Raw genomic sequence first — 23,284 nt, forward strand, 5'->3', positions numbered from 1 at the left:
CAAGCCCTGGCCTCCCCATGCAGGTGCGAAACAATGAACCCCACTTTCTCCTCCTCATCTTTAAAATCGTGACGGAGTAAATGCAGTGCATATACGACGTCCGCTCTGAAATTGGGATAGTCTTGCAAGTTGCCATTAAAATGCGGAACCAGGGCACCCCCCCTCCGTCCAAGCGCAATGCCCTCCGCTCTGGAACCTGGGGCCCCCGCCCTGTCCGCGTGTTCCCACCTTGCCTGCAAATCCTGGCACGTCTTCTCCAAGTCGTCATTCTTCTTCTGCGAAGCAATGACTGCCGATGTGAGAGCGGTAACCTGATCCCGCAGTGCAACCAGCTGCTCCTCAGCGCTCATGGCTGCTCCCGTTCGTGAGCTTCGCAAAAAAAATTTTTTGCTTTCTGAGAGGGGACTTACTGTCACGGCCACCCAGGACGGGTCCCAGCTCACAAGAGACCTCACTCCGTTGCAGTTTATTTACAGGAAAAGTTTATTGAAGATTTCTGCTTCTCGTACAGTTCAGCATCGTGGCCGTACGTCTGTCACGTTAGACCGCTGAAGTCCCCTCTGACTCCTCCCCTCTTCCACACCAACTTAATAGCCTGGCTCTAGACCACCTCTTCCTCTCCTTTCTTTTCCGCAGGGTCTTCCTGCCCCCCTGGGTTCCCTCTCTCCGTGACTCGCCTGAGGCTGAATCCTCTGCCGCCTCTTCCCCCCTCCTTCTGGCTTTAGGGCCGGGCTCCTCCCCTGAGCTCTCTCCACTTCCGCGCGCCTCTACGTTTGAACTTGGCGCGCGTACGTTGCTGCTGACCTTTCTTTCGACCGCTACACCACCCCTTGTTCTGCTCTCCACCCTTTCCGGCTGAACACCTTGCTCCAACCCCCTTTCTCTGTTCTCTCCTAATCCTGCTCCCTCCGAGAGGCTGACGACTCCACCCCCTTTACTCCGTTCCGGCTGAGACGCCTCTTGCTGCGTCTGTCTTCCACTGGGCTCCTCTCCGCTTCTCCCTTCTCCTCCCTTTTGCTTGATTAAGGTAACCCCCTTTTGAGAATCCTCTGACTCGCTGCTCAGACTCGTGGATTCCCTCAGAATTCCGTCATCTTCTTCCTCATCCTTCTGCCCCTCCTCCCACTCGCTCTCCGTCTCCTCTGTCATCTCCTCCTCTCTCCCAGAAACCCTGACAATATTTTTGCCATTTCTTGAAGTAGACTGTGTTGCTTATTACCAGTATTGTCTGGAATAAAAACAACATTTTTGGCAATGTGTTCATTTTAATTGCTGCAATTATTCCTAATAATGATAAATTCATTCTGCCCCATATTTATAGATTCCTTTTTAACTCATTCCAACATTTTCATAATTATAAATATTGATACTTCTGGTTGTTAGCCAAATTCCTAAATATTTAAGCTTTTTATGGGTTTCTATTTCTATGGTTTGAGATAATTCCTTTTTATCTGCTTCTGTTAGATTTTTAACTAATAATTTGGTCTTACTTTTGTTTAATGTAAATCCTGCTACTTGCCCAAACTCTTGAATTCTTTCTAACACTGTCAGAAGAGTGTTTTGGGGATCTTCAACTGTAATTACCAGATCGTCTGCATAGGCTTTCAATTTATATGACTTTTCCCCTACTTTAATTCCTTTAATGTTTTCATCTGCCCTTATGTTTCTCGCCAGGACTTCCAGGACTAAAATAAATAATAAAAGTGATAGCAGACATCCTTGTCTTGTTCCTTTTTGTATTTTACATTCTTCTGTTACCACCTGATTGACAATTAATTTCGCTTTTTGATCTGAATACAGTGGTACCTCGGGTTAAGTACTTAATTTGTTCCGGAGGTCCGTGCTTAACCTGAAACTGTTCTTAACCTGAAGCACCACTTTAGCTAATGGGGCCTCCTGCTGCTGCTGCCGCCGCGCTGCCAGAGCACAATTTCTGTTCTCATCCTGAAGCAAAGTTCTTAACCTGAAGCACTATTTCTGGGTTAGCAGAGTCTGTAACCTGAAGCGTATGTAACCTGAGGTACCACTGTATATAGCTTGGATTCCTTTTCTAAAATTTTCTCTGAAATTCATTTCTTCAAGTACTTTTTTTCATAAATTCCCAAGAGACATTGTCAAATGCTTTTTCAGTGTCACAGGTACGACACTTCTGCAGGTATGCACACGAAAGCTCATACCAATAACAAACTTACCGTAGTTGGTCTCTAACGTGTTACTGGAAGGATTTTAAAAATTTTGTTATAAACATCAATGCTGCTTGTTTTTCATTTCTCATTTCCAGGTATTCTATAATATCTATAATATTTCTTATATTATCCTTAATTTGTCTACCTGGAAGAAATCCTGCCTGATCATGGTGTATGTACTCTTCCAATACTGTTTTCACTCTATTGGCCATTATGTTAGCAAACAATTTATAATCATTATTTAATAATGAAATCGGTCTATAATTTTTTTATGGAAGCCACATCAGTATCTTGTTTTGGAATTAATGTTATATATGCCTCTTTCCAAGTCTCTGAGACTATTAACATTTCATTCATTATATCCTGTAGGTAAATGTTTTAGCAGTTGATTATTGAATTTCATATCATTTCGCGTTTCCTGGCTGGGTGGAGGCGCCAGCGGAGCCCCTCCCCTTCGCGGTGCCAAGCGGCTAGTCCGCTGGAAGGCGGCCGGCGGAGGCCGTAGGCGGAGGCGGCTGGGGAGCTGGGAGGGGCGGCGCGTCGGGCTCGCCCAGCCCCGCGCAGCGCAGCGCAGCCACCCGCCCTCGGCGGCCAGCGGCTCCCTGCGCTCGGGCAGAAGGAGGAAGCGCGCGATGGCGGCGGCGGCGGCGACCTCCTCCTCGTCTCCGGCCGGGGGCCGGCGGGGGCCGGGCGCGTCGGGGGGCGGCAGCCGGGGGGCGTCGGGGGGCTCGGCGGCCGCCCTGCGCGCCTTGACGCCCTCGTCGCTGCTGCTGCTGCCCGCCGAGGCCGAGACGCGGCAGCGCCTCCTGCGCAGCGCCAAGAAGGAGGTGGGTGCGCGCTGCTGGGACAGCGGGGGGGGGGACACCACGGGGGGGGCCGGGCTCGTTCGGTAGCTTTGCATTTGCGCGCTGGGGGGGGATGTTGGGGCTTGGGGGGGGTGCGACTTAAGAGTCTCCTGCCTTTGGCTCCATGCGCTTGACTCATCCTATTCAAGGCGGGGGGGCGGGGGAGAGTAAAGCACCGTTTCCCATGTCCCACCTTTTTGGGGGCTCTAGACTGAGCGAGGAGATTTCCTCCCTCCTCTCAGGAAGAAGAGACCTGACCAGCTGCAAATGGACATGGGGAGGGGGTTGTTACCCCAAACAGCAGATCAGTTTGTTTAAAAAAGGAAAGCGAGGCAATGCAGGAAGGGATGCAAAACTCTCCAGATTTTGAGGGGGGGCATGTCACTCCTTCCCCATTTTGTCCTGCATGTGCAGGGTTACCCTGTCATAGTGGTCCTTGCAGTCTTCACATGCTCAGAGACCTTGCTCCTGTCTCCCATGCTCCCCTTATTTGGGGCAGGCCATGGCAGCAAGGTCACCATGGAGGTGCACAGATGAGAGGTGGCGTGGAGAGGCGACCAGTTGTTGGGCATCGCAGGCGGTGCTGGGGCCCGTGGGGGGCTTCCTGCAGGTATCTGGCTGGCCACTGTTAAAGTCGGGTGCTGGACATCTCTTCCTGATCCAACAGGACTTAAGTTTAAGACGACACTAGTCCCTGGGGCAAGATGAGATAGTAGAGGTTATTGGAACATGAAGAATTTCTCAAGGTCTCTGGCAGCATGACATCTGGACCTGTCTGCCTAGCTGATGAACATCCCTAAGGGTTCAAGACCCTTTCATCCTCCCCCTCATCCCTCCCCCAAGGATCAGAACTGAGATGGCTCTGATTTTGATCCCCGCCCCCCTGCTCCTCCAATCTTTCCCATGTGGTGCTAAAAGAGTTGCTGCTTATGTAAGTCTAGTTCTGGATTGTGCAGCGGCCACAGCCTGGGAGGTGTGTGTGGCTGGTACTGGGCTACCCCTTTGCAGCTCCCTCTCACTGCACATTCACTTGCGCTGCTCTTGGGAGGGGAGCTGCAGGCTGGCTGGCGTGACCCCATGGGGAAGTTTGGCTCCGTTGCGCCCATTAATTGAATTCTGGCATCATCTGTTGCTGCGTCCTGACAGACCCATCAAGGGCAAGATGAACAAGAAGAGGTCACTGCATTCGTTTGCCAAGGCCTGATGCTTCTCCACTTCAAAGCCTCTCCTGTGTTTTCTTTTGTCACGGACTGGAGCAAAGCCAGGGGGCTAGAGAGACCAGGGGCTCCTGCTGCCTCTCATCAGAATCCAGAGAGCCCACTGGTCCATCTAGCTCAGGACGGTCCATGCCAGGGATGGGGAACCTCTGCATGAGGTCTACCTGGCCAACCCTCTTTGCAGGCTGTGCCCCTCACCAGCCCGGCTCCATGCCCACCATCCTTTGGCCCGATTGGGATGTGTCCCCTTCAACTGGGAGCCTGGATGGAGAGGTGCGTGTAGGGAAACCTCCGTGCAGATCCACATGAGGCACATTTTAAAAAGTGACTTCCCCCAAAGAATTCTGGGACCTGTAGTTTGTTAAGAGTACTGGGAATTGTAGCTCTGGTGGGGAGACACAGCACTTTCCAGGATACTTTGCAAGGAAGTCATGTGCTTTAAATATATACTGTGGATTTGTCCTTAGATTTTGGCTTGGCTGGGATGAAATCTCCTGTGTAAAGGTGAGGCCCATGTCAACTACTAGGCCCATTTTTCTTTCTGGCCTCTGCTCAACATGGTGGTCTCCCATGGGGCAGGGTGGTCTTTGGGGCTGCTCCACCCTTTCCAGCTGACACAAGGAGCAGCTGCTCTCCAGGCTCTGAGGCAGGGATTGAACCTGGGACCTTTTGCTTGTGAGGCAGGCACTCTGTCCCTGAGCCACAATGCTGCCTGCTCCTTCTACAGCCTCCCCCTCCAGCCATGTACCAAGCCATAGGTGCTGTGCGCCTCTTCCTGTGAGCCTGGGAGAGCTGGAGTCTGCATAGGGCTTTTAATCAGCAAGCCACCGTGATGATGGTTATGTAAGTTCCAGAGATGAGTTTCATTCAGGCTGCCTCACAGGGAGGGACCAGGATGTGAAAGGCAAATTGGGCTGGGATGTAAACTGTGGCACGTGTCACAAACCTTGGATGGTGATGTTCTCCAGGCTGGACTGCTTTGTATCTCCTGTGTTGGGGTGTAAGTTGTGCAAGAAATAAGAAATATGAGCACGTGTCCTCATTGGCCTGGGAGTTTTATTTCTGTTTGCAGTTGTGAGCTGGCAATTCCTCTGTTAGTCAAATAAATTGTGCTTCTCTGCTTGCATGTAATTTGCAAGAGAGAGAGAGAGAGAGAGAGAGAGAGAGAGAGAGAGCATGCCTGCCCACTTTATGATCTCTGGGATGAAGGAGTTAGATGGCCCGAAAAAACGTTCCTCCTCCTTCTCTGAGCTCCTCTCAAGGAATCTGGTGGTGGTGGGGGCTAATATGAAAGTGCCCCCCACTGTAAATGTAAAACACTAGCAAGCCACTTTAAACTATCATAGCCTTTCCCCCAAAGAATCCTGGGAACTGTAGTTTGTTCTTTGGTGCTGAGAGGCCCTAACAGAACTATTTGTCTCACAAAACTTCAATTCTCAGTGTGGTTTAATGGTCAGTCCCTCTTCTCAGGGAACTGTAGCTCTGTGAGGGGGATAGGGGGTCTCCCAACAATGCTCCCCACACTTAACACTACAATTCCCAGGATTCTTTGGGGAAAGCCATGGCTGCTTAAAGTGGTGCGATACCACTTTACATCTAGAGTGCAGATGGGGCCCATCGTCTTGTGAGATAGTTTTATAGTGACAAGTGCTGGGGAAATGATGCTTTGCCAAAAAGCATCACATTCACACGCACACACACACAGACGAATTGTGTCCCAAAGGTGAAACACACTGAAAAAACACCCATGGTTTGAGTGAAGAGGGGTGCGAAGCAAGCAAAAAATTATGTCAGCATCTTTTTCTCTTTCTGGCTGACTCTAAATGCTCTCAAGGAATAGAAAGGGAACCAGTTCATGCAGTCCCAATTTATTTATTGATGGTGAGAAAGCAGAATGAAGTTCTTTTGGTTGCCTTGGCAACCCCACCAATATTGGAGGGATGGTGGTTACTTAACCCGGGTTGGGGGGGGCACAGTGGCAGCGAGGGTAGCATCCTGCTGACCCAGAAGGCATCCTCCTCAGCTGTGTGTCTTCCCTTTGATTTTTAAATGGGGCTCCCAGGGCACAAGGTGGAGGTCTTCCCTTTGATTTTTAAATGGGGCTCCCAGGGCACAAGGTGGAGGTCGTCTCCAGCACCTTTTAATTGCTCTGCCGGCAATGAGCTTAAGATGTACTGTTTTGGGGGGACAGGAGGCGGGCAGGTGTGGAGGATTCCCTGGTCCTGAATGGGGTAACTGTGCCCCTGAAGGACCAGGTGCGCAGCCTCAGAGTCATTTTGGACTCACAGCTGTCCATGGAGGCACAGGTCAAATCTGTATCCAGGGCAGCTGTTTACCAGCTCCATCTGGTACGTAGGCTGAGACCCTATCTGCCTGCAGACTGTCTCGCCAGAGTGGTGCATGCTCTGGTTATCTCCCGCTTGGACTACTGCAATGCGCTCTACGTGGGGCAACCTTTGAAGGTGACCCGGAAACTACAACTAATCCAGAATGCGGCAGCTAGACTGGTGACTGGGAGCGGCCGCCGAGACCATATAACACCGGTCTTGAAAGACCTACATTGGCTCCCAGTATGTTCCCGAGCACAATTCAAAGTGTTGGTGCTGACCTTTAAAGCCCTAAACGGCCTCGGTCCAGTATATCTGAAGGAGTGTCTCTTCCCCCATCGTTCTGCCCGGACACTGAGGTCCAGCTCCGAGGGCCTTCTGGCGGTTCCCTCACTGTGAGAGGCCAAGTTACAGGGAACCAGGCAGAGGGCCTTCTCGGTAGTGGCGCCCGCCCTGTGGAACGCCCTCCCATCAGATGTCAAAGAAATAAACATCTACCTGACATTCAGAAGACATCTCAAGGCAGCCCTGTTCAGGGAAGTTTTTAATATGTGACATTTTAGTGTATCTTTCATCTTTGTTGGAAGCCGCCCAGAGTGGCTGGGGAGACCCAGCCAGATGGGCGGGGTACAAATAATAAATTATTATTATTATTATTATTATTATTATTATTATTATTATTATTATTATTATTATTATTATTTCCTTAGTGCTGAACACTCTTAAGGTCTATTCTTGGATAGCTTTTTCTGGAGAGTTATTGATTGTGTGGCGTTGGTGGTGGTTCTCAGAATGGCCTGCAATCAGTGAGAGCCGTTTCCTCATGGACATCCAATGAACTGAACGTTGGAGGATTCAGGACAGAAAGGCCTTCCTTGTGCAGTGCATAGTGGAACTCGCTCCCACCAGAGGCAGTGATGGCCCCCAACTAGGAGGGCCTTAAAAGAGGATCGGCCACATGGGCTGTCCTCTGTCTCCACACTCTGAATGCCAGTTGCTTCCACAAGGCCCCTGGCTGCCCACGGTGAGAACAGGAGGCTGGACGGCATGGATCCCACAGCCAAGCACTTCCTATGTTCTGCCTCCACTGGTGGAGCCAGGATACCTCTGAAGACCACTTACTGGGAATTGCAATTGGGGAGTCCTAATGGTGGGCTTCCCATGGGGGCCTCTGGGTGGCTGGACTACAGGGGCCCCCATTTGGCTTGATCCCACAGCCAGTCTTCTTACCCTCTCCCTCTCCTGTTAAAGAAGGCATGCATACCCCTGAATACCCCTTGCAGGGAATTGCACGTGGGAGAGCGCTGGTGTGCCCTGGCCTTGCTTGTGGGCCTCTGGGTGGCTGCTGTGAGAACAGGATGCTGGACTAGGTGGGCCATTGACTCCGCCACCTCCTCACTTAATTTTTGTAAAAGCAGAGCCCCCTCCTGCAACCTGGTGCCTCCGCATGGTGCTGGGTTACGACTCCTACCTTCCCACCACCCAGCGACACAAGTTGGGGCATTACAACTTGTGGGGGTGTTACAAGCCATTTCCTCTGTTGGATGGTCCACAGAACACAGAATTGTTGGTGAAGCTGATGCGAATCTACATCTCTTCTGATTAGGAGAATTGCAGTATCTTATTCTGTAAATAGGTTAGAAATTGTTTGATCAACTAAAAACTTCCATTGGAAGGCAGGTTGAGAAAACACACTTATATATACTATGAGTTGCTCTTTTTTAAAAAAATGTAGAGGGCAAACATGTCTGTGAGAAGGGAGCCAATGTGGTGCAAGGTTAGAGTGTGGGACTGGCGCCTGGGATTCATAGCCCGGCTTGGACATGAAGCGCACTGGGCCTGTCACTGCTTTTCTCAGCCTTACCTGCCTCGCAGGGTTGTTGTGAAGACAAAAGAGGGAGAAAGTTGCGTATGCCACTTTGAGCTTCTTAAAGAAGGCTGCTCCCTGCAAGGCCCTTTCCACCGGGCCTAGGGGGGCAGGGCCAGACTCCCCCAGCCCTACTGTGCTAAGTATGCATTCTGTAGTTGACCTCCTTTGTAATGCTTTATTTTGAAATCTTTAAGATAATATTTTAGTTTTCTGCTATGTTGCTTTGACTGTATACTCTATATTTGACTTTCTTCAGATTGCTTTAATTATGTTTTATTGATTTAATATGTTGTAAACTGCTTTGAGATTTTACTTAAAAATATAAAGCAGTATAGAAATTAATAAAATAAATGAATAAAATAAATATTAAGTTAAATAAATAAACAAAAATAAGTAAAAATATGTGAGAGTTCGGAGAATGTATCTTTTAAGATGAACCATCCTTTAAGAGCTGGATACATGAACCATCCTTTAAGAGCTGGAGTTATTTTATTTCTGCTCATATGTGGGTTTGGGACCAAACTAGCCATGGGCTCAATTAGCAATTGTGTGTTTCATTTTATTTTAAAGTCAGTTGCTGGTGCCCCCCCCCGAAATACCTGGGAGGGGGGAGCTTTCTGCTGTGAGTTGGCTGAGGAAGAGTCTCCTCGGCCATTTCCTTTCTCTTTGAAGGTCATAGCCTCTGCTTTCTCCTGCTCAAGGTGCTTTTTGTGCCCCCTCCCCCAGGAGCTCCCTTCCTCTGCCTCTGCTGCTTTGAAAATGTTCCAGGGAAAGATCCATGCCCCCCCCCCCCCCGCTCTTTGGAGCTGACTCTCCCGCTCCTCTCCCAGCTTTGCCAGCTCATCTTCCAGCATTGATTACTTCAGTTTGTTTCCGTGGCAACAGCTGCTGCCATGATTTTAAAATCTTCAGTGGCTTTGGGAGTGAAGCAGTTAGAAGGGGATGGAATTTGGAAATGTGCGTCAGCTCAGCATCACCTTTCTTTCTTTCTCTTTGTAGCATCATATGATCTGAAAGGGCTTCCTGGGGGCACATTTTACAGCTCCCCACTGATTATGGCAGAAACAGATGGCACCCCTGTTGTTGTGCACACTACGTTTTCCAAGGGTGCAAAAGCATAGGAACATGGGGGGAGGGCTGCCTTATCTGCTCTTGGTCCATGTATCTCAGTATTGTCTACACTGACTGGAAGCAGCTCTCCAGAGTTTCAAACAGGGTGACGCTGCCAGGGATTGAACCAGGGACCTTTTGAATGCCAAGCAGGCAGACCTGGAACCAGCTAGGCATTCCTGCATTGCAGGGGTTTGGACTAGATGACCTGTGGGGGTCCCTTTCAACTCCACAATTCTATGATTCTGTTCAACTATTTGTATACGGGTCTGCAGAAAAGCATTTTGGCAGGAGGAGGGTTACCAACAATAAAGGCAGAAATAAGAGTTTTTGCACCTGGTTGGTATGAAGAAACCTTACATGGCTGTAGGAACTTGTATGCTTTAGCGGGGAAATGGATTTAGCTTTCAAGATGCACACTACCTTCCAGGTCTCTGCTTGCCTTCCCCCACCTCCATCTCAACAGAAACAGTGCAATTCTCCAGTTCTTTCCTTGTTGGGAAATGTAGCTCTGCAGAAGGCTCCCTTGTGGCATTTCCTTTGGTTCTGGGAAGTGTGGAGCCCAAACTGAATTCTGCATATGGTGAAGGTGGGAAAGGCTGCACCTGGCTCTACAGATGTGTTGCAACCCTGGTGCTTAGGAGCGGTACCTGGGTGCAATGTGTGTGTGATCCGAGAAACATTTTGATCCCTACCTTCTTAAGATTGAAGGCTAACGCCAGGCACCTAAAGTCATTGTCCCACTTTGCACCCTCAGGTATCTGTTGAAAATCAGTTCTTGCCATGATTGTTTTTTGTCTCCCTAAATGAAACTTTGTGTGTGTGCAGGGGGTGGAGAGAGAACAGTTGTGCTTCTTCCATGCGTATCAGACTTCTCAGCTATGTTATCATCTGTATAACCCAAAGCAAACAGTCATTGAACGCACAGGAATAATGCAAGCAGTGTGTTTTTCTTCTTCATTATTAGGATGTTGCTTTATCTGCAGGATAGTTTTTTCCACTTGTCCCTGCGGGATATTGGAATTACAGGCTGGTGACAGCAGGTGGACAAATTGGAGGGGGGTACAGGGTGGGAGGGAGTTGTGTTTTGTTAAGACGATAGTCAATGTGCAAACCAAAAGGCTCTCCTGGTTTACACCTGTGCAAATTCAAAATGAGAGAACATGTTTTTCAGTGCTGACACGGCCAAGGTCAGGCCAGCCTTCCCTGGTTTACTTTTAATGTGGATGGGTACTGGCACTGCTGTCTAAAAACTTCTCTCTGAGCCTTGATTTGCAAAGCAGTGAGGAGGCAGTTTGACTGCTGGGGAAAATGTGTGTTGTTGGAGCCTTAAGAGTTGAGTGTAGCAAGCTGCCTTGGACTCTACTAAAAACATCAGAAGCACCAGCTGGATCAGGCCCATGGGAGGCCACCGAGTCCAGCATCCTGCTCTCACAGTGGCTGACCAGATGCCCATTATGGGAAACCTACAAGCGGGATCCAAGCACTCCAGCGCTCTCCCCTCCTACAACTCTCCCTTCCAGCAACTGGTATTCAGCAGCATTTCTGTCTCCAACCGCGGAACTAGAGCAAAGGCAGCAGAGCCACCATGGCCATTGATGGCGTCTCCTCCATGAAAAGAGCCTTAATGCAGGGCTGGGTGGAGACGCCCAGGTCAGTGCCCTTTGGAGGATGTCATCCCGGTCTCTCCCTTGAAGGTGTGGTCAGCTGTGGTGGTGTGTGCACACCTACGTGTGGAAGTGTGCTGGGTGACACGCACTGCTGACAGGCATGCCCCTTGCAAGGCAGGCCAAGCGCAATGCCAGCCTGGGGCCTGCTGTAAAAGAAAAGTGAAGTGGGATAAAAAGGGGAGTTCTCCCCACAGGCTTGTATTTATTTCATTTATAAATGGCTGCCCTTGAGGCATCCCAAAGCAATTTAGAATGTAAAAACATTTATAAATCAGTTACATACAGTATATAAAAACAGATAAAACAATGGCCACCCCCCACTCTTTTTGCTCCCACTGAAAACATTTTCATTTAGGCAAGCCAGTCTGGATATGTAGAACGTTGACAGTGCACTTTTGTTGATTGCTGATCTTATCTTTTGAATGTTTTGAAGAGTTGTTTTTACAGTTTTTTCTGATACTTTTATTGCTTCCTTCTCTCTGAGCATTTACCATCACACAGTGTGTAAATTTTATGAAGTAAATAACAATAGTTTTAAACAACAATTATAAATACAGAAACAGTTTAAAACAACAACAATACATACGTAAAAGGAATTCCGATCTGAGACTGTGGTCAACTGTGACAAAGACATTTTGAAAGAGGCCTTGATGCAAGAAAGGAGTGCTTTGGGGTGGGGTGGGGGGAGAGAGAGAGAGGAAGTCCCAGTGCCCCAAAGAAGTCTCAGAGAGCTCCCATAGGAATCATTGCCTGTGCTTCCTGGATATGCCTTTGGGGACTGAGCTGGGAGCTCTTCCACCAAGCTATGGGCCTCCCATGATTCTTTTTAAATGGAAGAGGACTGGCAAATGTCAGATACCAGAGAGGGGAGGGGCAGAAAGCACAGTCTGGCAGCCTGCCTCAGGTCTCGTCTTGAGGGTTGCCCTCCTCCAGCTGCAGAACCAGGTGGAAAATGCAGCTCAACCAGTTTGCCTTCTGTGGGGTTGGGTTTGCAGGGGTCATTGCTGTTCTGGAGGGACAGCCAGCAGTCCACTTGCTCTCTTGTTGTGGATAGCAGTCCCCTCCCCCACTTTCTAGCCGGAAACATCTGAGCTTCTTGGGAGGGAAAGGCAAGTTGATGGTTCCCAAAAGCAAAGCTTTGTTTGTACAGAGCAGCATTGGGGGCGGGGGGCGGGGGGGGGGCTGCTGCTCTGTGAAGGAATGCAAGGACACTTCTGTTATGGGCTCAGCACTCAAGAGGGTTGAAATCCCCCCCACACAAACCTCAAAGATAACTGGCTACTTGCTAAAAGGCCATCCTGTTCATCCTGGCATTGAGTCGACTCCACGGCCAGGTTTTTGCCATTGTGAATTCCCTCCAGCTCTGAGAGCCCCAACAAAGATCTCCTATTCACCAACACCCAGTGAGGAGTTGAACCAGTTCCTGGACTGAACCACTGCAGGCTTCACAGGTGGGTTGGGTTTATCCCTGCCAAGAAGAAAAAGCAAACTCCCTGCACTTTGAAAACCAGCATAGAAGTGTGAGGCTGGGCTAGCACCATTCTCCCTGAGCTGCTGATTTTCTGTGTGCAGGGATTTAATTATTCTTTCCTGTGAGCTCCCTATCTTCCACCTGGAATGGTGCCATGCAGAAATAGGCTTCCCTCCTCGTCTGCTGTTTGGGGGAATTGAGCACAGGATCCCCTCTGCAATCAGGTCCTATTTCACTGCTTGAACAGACTCAGTTGGGGAATTTATGCATGCTGAGGAATGGGGTGGGGGAGCAGGCAAATCCCACCTTGGATGTGTGGCAGAGGGCCATGGGTACTAATTTAGTGCCAGCTGAGAGGCACTCTGCACATGGTTAGAGGCCCCTTCTGCTTCTTCATTTCTCAATCTGTTTGCAATACAAACACTCACTGGACTGATCTCTGCTTCAGCTTCAAACCCCGCTTCCTGTCCCACAGCAAGGCAAGGATAGGGAAAGCACCAACCCTGCACAGGAAATTGTGACTCTGAATGCCATTATTTTATTATCATCCTAAGGACACATTGGGGGCAGGAAGCGCAGCTGGCAGGTGAGGCTGCAGAAAGGAGCTGGGAGGGATTGTCGGCTGAATGGGGTTAGTCATTGGCCTGGTGCATCCGCTGTAAAGCTCACACTGTCCTGTGAAAAGAGGCAGCAGCTGCACACCGGGAACGGAGCACAGCGGCAGGAGCAAAGCCTGGGCTTGTCAGCACTGCAGAGACAAACAGAGCTGGATGTTGGCAATGCAAGTGAGGAGGAGGCCAGCCTGGTCACTTCCTGTTTCATGTGCTTTCAAAGGATAAGCCAGTTCCATGTTTGTAAGGCAGCACAAGCTTTTCAAGAGCTCAGCTGTTAGATCTGCATTACCCTCGCCTGAGAGGTCACATCCCACACTTCTCTACTAGCTAACTAGCAACTAGCCAGCTAGCCAAAAATTCCCCCTTAAAAGCAGCTTTTAATTTTTCTTTTTAAAGAAATCATGTGGCAGTTCAGCCAGTAAGTCCACAAAAGCCTAGCTCTGCAAGCAAAACGGAACACAAATTACAGAGGATATAAATATTCTAAAATCTGACTCTTTGAGTTTTACCAACTTGGGATTTTCTTCCAAGTGTGTGATACCTTGCAGGTGCATAATAGAACATGCACGGCTCTCCCAAGTGCACAAGAAGACACATTTAAGACATTTAAAAAAGCAAGTCTATGCTCAGAGCTGCTTGAGCTGGAGCTCTTCAGCTGCCATCACCTTTTCGATTTCCTTCTTCTCATAAGAGGACAGAGATCACAACTGTTTTTCTCTCAGGGCAGCTTTCTCTAAGGGCTGCTTGCCATCACATTCCCTGCAGAACATAGGAAGCTCATTAAAAGCAGTTTTCTTCAGGAAAGGATTGGTGCAGATGCAGGACCTCTCCTGATTCCTGGGAAAGGAACAATCCCTGCTTGTTGGGCCCCTTTGCCTCCCAGAATGGCTGGCTGGTTGCCAGGAATCTTCTGACATGAGAGGGGTGACTAAGTTAGTTTTCCCCATCCTATCCTCCCTATCAGACCCTTGATCTGATCCAGCAGGGGTGCTTCTTAGGTTCTTGGATTTCATCGAATCAAAGAATTGCAGAGTTGGAAGGGATCCTCAAGGGTAATTTAGTTGTCTTCTTCTTTGGCGATCCCTCATAGCCGAGTAAGATTGTCTACCCTCAATATGGTCTTAACAGGGAGGCTATAACTGACTGTGGGGGCCAATTCTGGATCCACACGTCCTTCCACAGTGGGGACATGGGTTTCCGGGTGGGAGTTGATCCCAGTGAGAGTTTGCCAGGCCTGCCTTCCTCTTAGCTCGTTTCTCCCTTTCGTCCTGAGTTCAAGCATCTTCAAAGTCCATGACACCTTTGGTAAAGGCTGTTCTCCAATTGGAGCGCTTGCAGGCTGGTACAACCCCCTCCAGTGCAGAAATCTTAGCTAAAGAATGACAGAGATGTTCCTGGAAGGAGCAGCTGCCACCCCAAGACAGATTTACAATCTCTCCCTTTCCCACCTGTCTGCTCTCAACACCATTATTTTAAAATCCTGGGGAGTTGTGCACAGGCATCTGCTGTGTGCAAGTAAAACCTTTCTTTCATAATGTGCAGCAGGAGGAAGGGGAGGATGGCTGATGGGATGGTGGAGGGGGAAGCTTCATCCTCTCCTCACCTTCTCAGACAGCTGCTCTTGCAAGGTGCCCACTCATTTTGTGCCTCACTTTTCATGTTGCTCCAGCTGGAATAGGGGTGAATAAGCGGAGCTTTGTGGGTGGGGCAGCAGCCCCAGGGGAGAATCCATAGCCCAGGGACTGGGAGGAGCACCTTCTGTAACCCACTGATCTTCACTTGCCCGGTGACCCCTTGTACCCTTCCATCACATTCCTGTTGCCATTACAGGAACAAAGCACTCAGTGTGGCCTGTGTGCTTCATTCCTTTAAGAGCAATTTTTAAAACTGCTGTAAATGGATTTCATTTTGATGCAGGCACTTTTAATCCAACTGCTCTCTACTCTCCAGGGCTTAATTTTCAGCCTTTTGCTCTACTTGCATCTGAGTTCAGCTTCTAGGCATAGTCACAAAAATCCTTCTACTTCTTGTGTGTGTGTTTTGGAGGGGCTCTCAGGAGCTCTTTGAACTTGGTCCCTGCAGCCTCAAAGCTTCAAACTCTGGAATGATCTCTGTCCTGGGAGCAATCCAGTCTGCTAGCAAGGGGACTGGAACCTAATACTTTAATTTTACCTTCACAAACTAAAAAACTCACCTTTCTTTTGTTTTGTCTCTACTGTTTTGCAGGTGAAACAGATAATGGAGGAATCCGTCACCAGGAAGTTTGTACATGAAGACAGCAGCCACATCATTTCCTTTTGTGGTAAGTCTGCCAGCCGGACATCTCCCGTCTGGTGTGCAGTTTCCCCTTTGTGCTCCATCGGTCATGCCTGGCCACCAATATCTGAGCTGTGAGCCTCAGTAGCTTCTTAAAGGCAGTTGCACACTGCCCTTTCGGATGACATCTAGTCAGGGATGAGGTGGGGCTTAAGAATAAACATGGAAAATTGATCCGAACTGGAAATAGACTGTTCCATCTATCTGTTTTGCCTTACCAACTTTGGATTTTTTTCCTGATCCCATACCAAGACTCCTTGGAGGCTGCAGCAGCCCCAAGGTGGAGAAGGATCTGGCCCTGGTTCATCCTGTATGGGTCCATGGAGCTCACCTTCCCTTCTCTGAGCCCCAAAATATCAGTTCCACTGCTAGGCCTTCTTATTGGACTCATTGGAGAATCAGGAGATCCCAGAGGAGAGATCCCAAGAGCTGTAAACCCCGTTACCTTGAAGAAGGTACTTAGCTGCAGAAGACGGCACCAGTCCTTTAGTTAGGAGGCAGTTCGGGGGGGGTCAAGCATCTACTCAGTGGCCACACAACCCTGCTATAAAACTCGGTGGTTGCTGAGACATCATTAGTGGTTGGGCTCAGCTGCAGAAACACTGGTCGCCGATCTGAACTCAGCCTTTACCTCTCTCCAAGGTGCTGACTCTTGCTTTGCGCACATCAGCTTGGCTGTCTTGCTAGCCTGGGGAAAACTGGAGCTACTGACCTTCCCTTGCTCGGGCCATCATCCATCTTCAAGGGTGGCTCTCTCCATGGACCAAATTTATGGAGGAGAGGGCTATCAATGGCAATAAGACATTGCCGCCATGCTCTGTTGCTGGAAACCACAGGAGGAGAGAGGGCTCTTGGGCTTGAATTGAGCTTGTGAGTTTCCCACAGCCACCTGGTTGGCCACTTTGAGAACAGAATACAGTGATACCTCGGGTTACAGATGCTTCAGGTTACGGAGGCTTCAGGTTACAGACTCTGCTAATCCAGAAATAATACCTCGGGTTAAGAACGTTGCTTCAGGATGAGAAAAGAAATCGTGCAGTGGCAGCACAGTGGCAGCAGGAGGCTCCATTAGCTAAAGTGGTACCTCAGGTTAAGAACAGTTTCAGGTTAAGAATGGACCTCCAGAACAAATTAAGTTCTTAACCCGAGGTACCACTGTAGTGGACTAGATGGGCCATTGGCCTGATCCAGCACAATCTTTTTATGATCTTAGGTTCTTATCAGAACAGCTTCAATACGTCTTACAATACAAAGTTTTCAAAAGTGTCCCTAAATTTGTATGCTTCCATGGAACTGCCCCCCTCTCTACTTGCCACCTAACTTCTGATATAGGGGGGATGTAGTGAAGAGCCTTTGAATCATTCTCAACTGGTGGGCAGGATCGTGTCAGAGAAGCTGGTCTGTCATGGAAGATGAGGCTATCAATGGCTGCTAGTCACAATGGCCATGCTCTGCATCCAAGCCATGCTTCTGAATGTCAGTTGCTGGAAGCCACAGGAGGGGAGAGTATTGCTTTTGTGCCCAAAAATTGCTTGTGGCTTTCCACTGGAGCATCTGGTTGGCCACTGTGGGGACAGGAGACTGGACTAGATGGGCCATTAGCCTCATCCAGCAGGCCCTTCTTATGTCCTTTGGCTAAGCCATCCATTTACAAGTGATGCCTGTTGACCATTACCTCAACCTGACTCTTTGGTTAAGGTAGGCCAGCTGTGTGAGTGGGGAGAGAATTAAGATAGGGTGATCCAGACACCACCTCCTCTTCCTTGGAGCAGCTGTAGCCTGAATCACCAAATGAACAGAGCAAATCTGGAGCTGGCTGGCTCCCTATGGGCTTCACATTGTTTATAGCGCTGTTCCTCACCACCCACAAGGCAGGGCAGGCAGGAGTGCTTGGCAATTCTCATCCCAGCCTCTTAAGTCTGCTGTTGCATTTCTCCTTGGCCTCAGGGCAGCTCTGGAGCACCATCTGGGGATGATGGGAATTTAATTTGAGTTGCCTGCCTGCCTCCCTCAGCCTCCATGGGGAGGATCAGGCTCTTAAATAACCCTTATTAGCATGATAAGTGGCAGAGGAGGGGGAAGGGAGAATGGCGCCAGGATAGGGCAGCTTTCAGTTCCATCCCTCTGCCTTGTTCTCCTCCAGGCCTTTAAGAAGCCAAGGCTGCAACCTTTCTGCTTTGTTCTTCCTTTAATGCAGACACGTCCAACAGGTAGATCGTGAACGTCTGGTAGATCATTGGCTCCCCCCAAAGAAGCTCAACCCCCCCAAAATAGGTCTTTCCTTCCTTAAAAAAGCTCAACAAGTTTGATCACTGTCTCTTGGGAGTTGGCCACTCCTGCTTTAATGGAAAGGTTGCAGCGGATTCCACTCAAAGGACTTCTCCAATGTGGGTGCCTGAAGTTTGGCGGGATTGACTGCATGGGGGTTAGGGTTAGGGGGTTGAATAACTCAGAGAAGCTATGAGCTATGCCGTGCAGGGCCACCCAAGATGGACAGGTCATAGTGGAGAGTTTTGACGAAACGTGATCCACCTGGAGCAGGAACCGGCAAGCCACTCCAGTATCCCTGCCAAGAAAACTCCATGGACAAAGACAACAGGCATATAAAAGTTATGGCGCTGGAAGATGAGCCCCTCAGGTCGGAAGGCGTCCAACATGCTACTGAGGAAGAGCGGAGGACAAGTACAAGTAGATTCAGAGCTGATGAAGCGGCTGGGCCAAAGCCGAAAGGACACTCAGTTGCGGTTATGCCTGGAAGCGAAAGGAAAGTCCAATGCTGTAAAGAAAAATATTGCATAGGAACCTGGAATGTAAGAACCATGAACCTTGGTAAGTTGGATGTAGTCAAAAATGAGAAGGCAAGAATAAATATTGACATCCTGGGCATCAGTGAAGTAAAATGGACGGGAATGGGTGAATTCAGTTCGGATGACCATCATATCTACTACTGTGGGCAAGAAACCCGTAAAAGAAATGGAGTGGCCCTCATAGTCAACAAAAGAGTGGAGAAAGCTGTACTGGGATGCAATCTCAAAAATGACAGAATGATCTCGATACGAATCCAAGACAGACCGTTAAACATCACAGTAATCCAAGTTTATGCACCAACCACTGGTGCTGAAGAAACTGAAATTGACCAATTCTATGAAGCCTTACAACACCTTCTAGAAATGACACCAAAGAAGGATGTTCTTCTCATTATAGGGGATTGTAGGGAGTCAAGAGATAAAAGGAACAACTGGCAAGTTTGGCCTTGGAGTTCAAAACGATGCAGGGCAAAGGCTAATATTTTTTTTAAAAAAAGATTTTTATTAAGTTTTCAAAAGTTGTATAAAAACAAAACAAAACAATAATAAAAACAGACAAAAATAAAAAACAAGTATAATTTCAATCCCTTTTTTTCTTATAACTTACTTTCCCGACTTCCTCATACCTCCCCTCTCTGTATTCCAATTTCTAATTTATTAATTCAGCAAATCCTTTCCCTTGTTTTTCATTTAATTTTTAGCCTTTCTTTTCATTTTACTTATCCATTACCGCTGGAAACCACGTAATTTCTAAACCAACGTCATTCTAACATTAATTTTACAATGTTTCTTAAGATAGTCCTTAAATTTCTTCCAATCTTCTTCCTCTGTCTCTCTCCCCTGGTCTCGGATTCTGCCAGTCATTTCTGCCAGTCCCATATAATCTATCACCTTCATCTGCCATTCTTCCAAGGTGGGTAGATCTTGTGTCTTCCAATACTTTGCGATGAGTATTCTTGCTGCTGTTGTGGCGTACATAAAGAATGTTCTATCCTTCTTTGGCACCAATTGACCGACAATACCCAAGAGAAAGGCCTCTGGTTTCTTAGGAAAGGTATATTTAAATACCTTTTTCAGTTCATTATATATCATTTCCCAGAACGCCTTAATCTTTGGACACGTCCACCACAGGTGAAAGAACGTACCTTCATTTTCTTTACATTTCCAACATTTATTATCAGGCAAGTGGTAAGTTTTTGCAAGCTTGACTGGGGTCATGTACCACCTATAAATCATTTTCATAATATTCTCTATTAGGGCATTACATGCCGTAAATTTCATTCCGGTGGTCCACAACTTTTCCCAGTCAGCAAACATAATGTTATGACCAATGTCTTGTGCCCACTTAATCATGACTGATTTCACCGTTTCATCCTGCGTATTCCATTTCAACAGCAAGTTATACATTTTTGACAATTTTTTTGTATTGGATTCTAACAATTCTGTTTCCAATTTTGATTTTTCCACCTGGAAGCCAATTTTCCTGTCCAACTTGTAGACCTCTATTATTTGATGAAGCCAGCCTCGCACTTTATCTTTTAATTTCTCAAAACTCTGCAATTTCAGTTTGTCCCCTTCTTGTTCCAAAAATTCCCAATATTTTGGCCATTTGGACTCCATATTAAGCTTTTTCACAGCCTTCGCCTCCATTGGCGACAACCACCTTGGGGTTTTATTTTCCAACAAGTTTTTATATCTAATCCAGACATTATACAGTGCTTTCCTGACAATATGATTTTTAAAGGCTTTGTGTGCTTTAACCTTGTCATACCACAGATATGCATGCCACCCAAAAGTATTATTAAACCCTTCTAAATCCAAAATGTCTGTGTTCTCAAGAAGCAGCCAGTCTTTCAACCAGCAGAAAGCTGCCGATTCATAGTATAGTTTAAAGTCTGGCAGGGCAAATCCCCCCCTTTCCTTTGCATCAGTTAAAATCTTAAATTTAATTCTGGGTTTCTTGCCCTGCCAGACAAATTTCGAAATATCTTTCTGCCACTTCTTGAAACATTCCATTTTGTCCACAATTTGCAATGTTTGGAACAAAAACAACATTCTGGGCAATACATTCATCTTTATAACCGCAATTCGACCAGACAAGGAAAGCTTCAAATTAGACCAAATTTCTAAATCTTTTTTTCACTTCTGTCCAAGATTCTCATAATTATCTTTAAATAAATTCACACTTTTAGCTGTCATATTAATCCCCAAATATTTCACATTCTTAACCACAGTTAAACCTGTCTCATTCTCGAAGCAGGGTAAAGGCTAATAGAGTTCTGCCAAGAGAACAAGCTGGTCATCACAAACACTCTTTTCCAACAACACAAGAGACGACTCTACACATGGACATCACCAGATGGGCAGCATCGAAATCAGATTGAGAAAGTGAGGAGGAATTAAAGAACCTTTTAATGAGGGTGAAAGAGGAGAGCGCAAAATATGGTCTGAAGCTCAACATCAAAAAAACGAAGATCATGGCCACTGTTCCCTTCACCTCCTGGCAAATAGAAGGGGAAGAAATGGAGGCAGTAAGAGATTTTACTTTCTTGGGCTCCATGATCACTACAGATGGTGATAGCAGTCACGAAATTAAAAGATGCCTGCTCCTTGGGAGAAAGGCGATGGCAAACCTAGACAGCATCTTAAAAAGCAGAGACATCACCTTGCCAACAAAGGTCCGTATAGTTAAAGCCATGGTTTTCCCAGTAGTGATGTATGGAAGTGAGAGCTGGACCATAAAGAAGGCTGATCGCCGAAGAATTGATGCTTTTGAATTATGATGCTGGAGGAGACTCTTGAGAGTCTCATGGACTGCAAGAAGATCAAACGCATCCATTCTTAAGGAAATTAGCCCTGAGTGCTCACTGGAAGGATAGATCGTGAAGCTGAGGCTCCAATACTTTGGCTACCTCATGAGAAGAGAAGACTCCCTGGAAAAGACCCTGATGTTGGGAAAGATTGAGGGCACAAGGAGAATGGGACGGCAGAGGACGAGATAGTGGGACAGTGTTCTCGAAGCTACTAGCATGAGTTTGACCAAACCGCGGGAGGCAGTGGAAGACAGGAGTGCCTGGCGTGCTCTGGTCCAGGGGGGGTCACGAAGAGTTGGACACGACTAAACGACTAAACGACTAAACAACAAGAATGCTCTAGCCTTTTTGCACGTCCACCAAATGTGGTAGAACATGCCTTCATTCTCTTTACACTTCCAACATATGTTGGTAGTGTGCTTGTACATTTTTGCTAATCTTGTAGGAGTCAAATACCATCGGTACATCATTTTCATATAATTTTCTTTTTTTTCTTTTTTTAAATGATATTTATTCAAAATTTCAAAAGTACATATATAAAAGAAAACAGAAAAATACAACAGAAAAAACAAAAAGATAGTACAAAAAAGAAAAAGAAAACACAAATCTCAAATTACATCTTTTCATCTGCTTGTTTCTTGACCTCCTCACACCTCCCTTTTTGTATTCTAACTTAATTCATTGTTTCAGCAAATTCTTCCCATATTTCTCAATTCTCATTTAAATCTTTTGTCTTAACAGTCTGTGTTATTTAATTAACTCAACAAATCCTTTCCATCATTTACCATATTCTGTTATTCAGTTCACTTTAATTTGTTTAACTTTATCTTACCTTAAAAACTTTAAAATTCAAAATTTAAACCATATTTATACATAACTCCTTAAATCCTTAAATCCTTTTTACTAAAGCCAAATAATTCCTTTCCAACATTTTCCCTAATATTTCATTAGTATTACACTAATTCCAAAAATAAAAAGAAATTCCCTTTTTATAAACTCCCCCCCCCCCCCAGTTTTTGTCCAACGTCCCTTCTTCCTGGTCTCGGGTTATGTCAGTCCTTTCTGTCCACATCCACTCCATCAACCTGGTGACCTTATGTCCGAGGCCCTTAAGTCTCTTCTATGCCCCTTCTGCAGATTTTCTTCTTGTTGTTTGTACTTACACTCTTCCTTGCCCTTTGTTGGTTTCTTTCTTAATTTCTTCCCTTTCTCCTTGAAGAGTAGGTCTCTGGGGAGTTCCAACCGGTAATAATCTCCATTTTCCTTCATCAAACTAGCCCATTTCCCACAGTCCCACTCCCCATCATCGTCGTTATAATCCAAAAGGTAGTCATCCAAAAAATAATTGTCAACATGTTTCATAGTCCCACCAGAGTTAGGAGCCTCCTTAACTCCAGGCACTTCCAAGCCCACTCCAAGTTCAATCTTCCAATACAGCGGCTTTTGCTCCTGCAGGGCTTCAGCTCTCTCCATTTGTGTTGCTTGGGATACGGTCACAGCCTCCTCCATCTTCAACTGCCCTTGGACTTGCCCAGTCGAACCAGTTTCCTGAATTGGTCCCTGTATAATTTCTTTATCCTTATTTCCCGTTAATTCACTGGCTACGGCAGTCATCAAGTCCAACTTCTCATTCATCAGATTTATCCTCTCATGCAACTGCTCCAGCGAAGCATTTGTCTTGCCAAGAGCAAACACCAAAACTTCCTCCCAGCACATTTCTATTCAAGGTCAACCGAATGGTCCCACAATCTCAATCTCGCAGCTGTAAGGTCTCCAAATAAACTGCAGCAACAAACTGACAAGTTCCCTCTAGGGGACACAATTTCTATTTGTATCCATCTTTGAAACGTATCCAACAAAGGAAAGTTACTTTCGATTTTCAAATACTTTGTTTCTTTAAAATGCAGAAAGCAGCGTTGAAGTTAATTTGTTTCTCTTTCTTGACTGTCTGTCAAAATGCTCCACTTTCAATCAATGGACGTCTCCATAAGTTTCTGTCCTGACACCCCGTTCCCAGGTTTGGGGCGATGGAAACTTA

The 23,284-nt window shown here is 47.1% G+C and overlaps 1 protein-coding gene across 1 annotated transcript in view; it reads left to right on the plus strand.

The window, feature by feature from the left end:
* The first annotated feature begins 2,905 nt into the window (after nt 1–2,905).
* SGSM1 (small G protein signaling modulator 1) overlaps nt 2,906–23,284 on the plus strand; it is a 76,444-nt gene continuing 56,065 nt past the window's right edge. Inside the window, exons 1-2 of the mRNA XM_081884584.1 lie at nt 2,906–3,013; nt 15,537–15,612. Of these exons, the coding sequence (XP_081740710.1) occupies nt 15,549–15,612 (64 nt within the window). The 5' untranslated portion in view covers nt 2,906–3,013; nt 15,537–15,548. The remainder of the gene's footprint in view (nt 3,014–15,536; nt 15,613–23,284) is intronic.

This window comes from Podarcis melisellensis (genome assembly GCF_964234715.1).
Source record: "Podarcis melisellensis genome assembly, chromosome: 13".
Lineage (NCBI taxonomy): Eukaryota > Metazoa > Chordata > Lepidosauria > Squamata > Lacertidae > Podarcis > Podarcis melisellensis.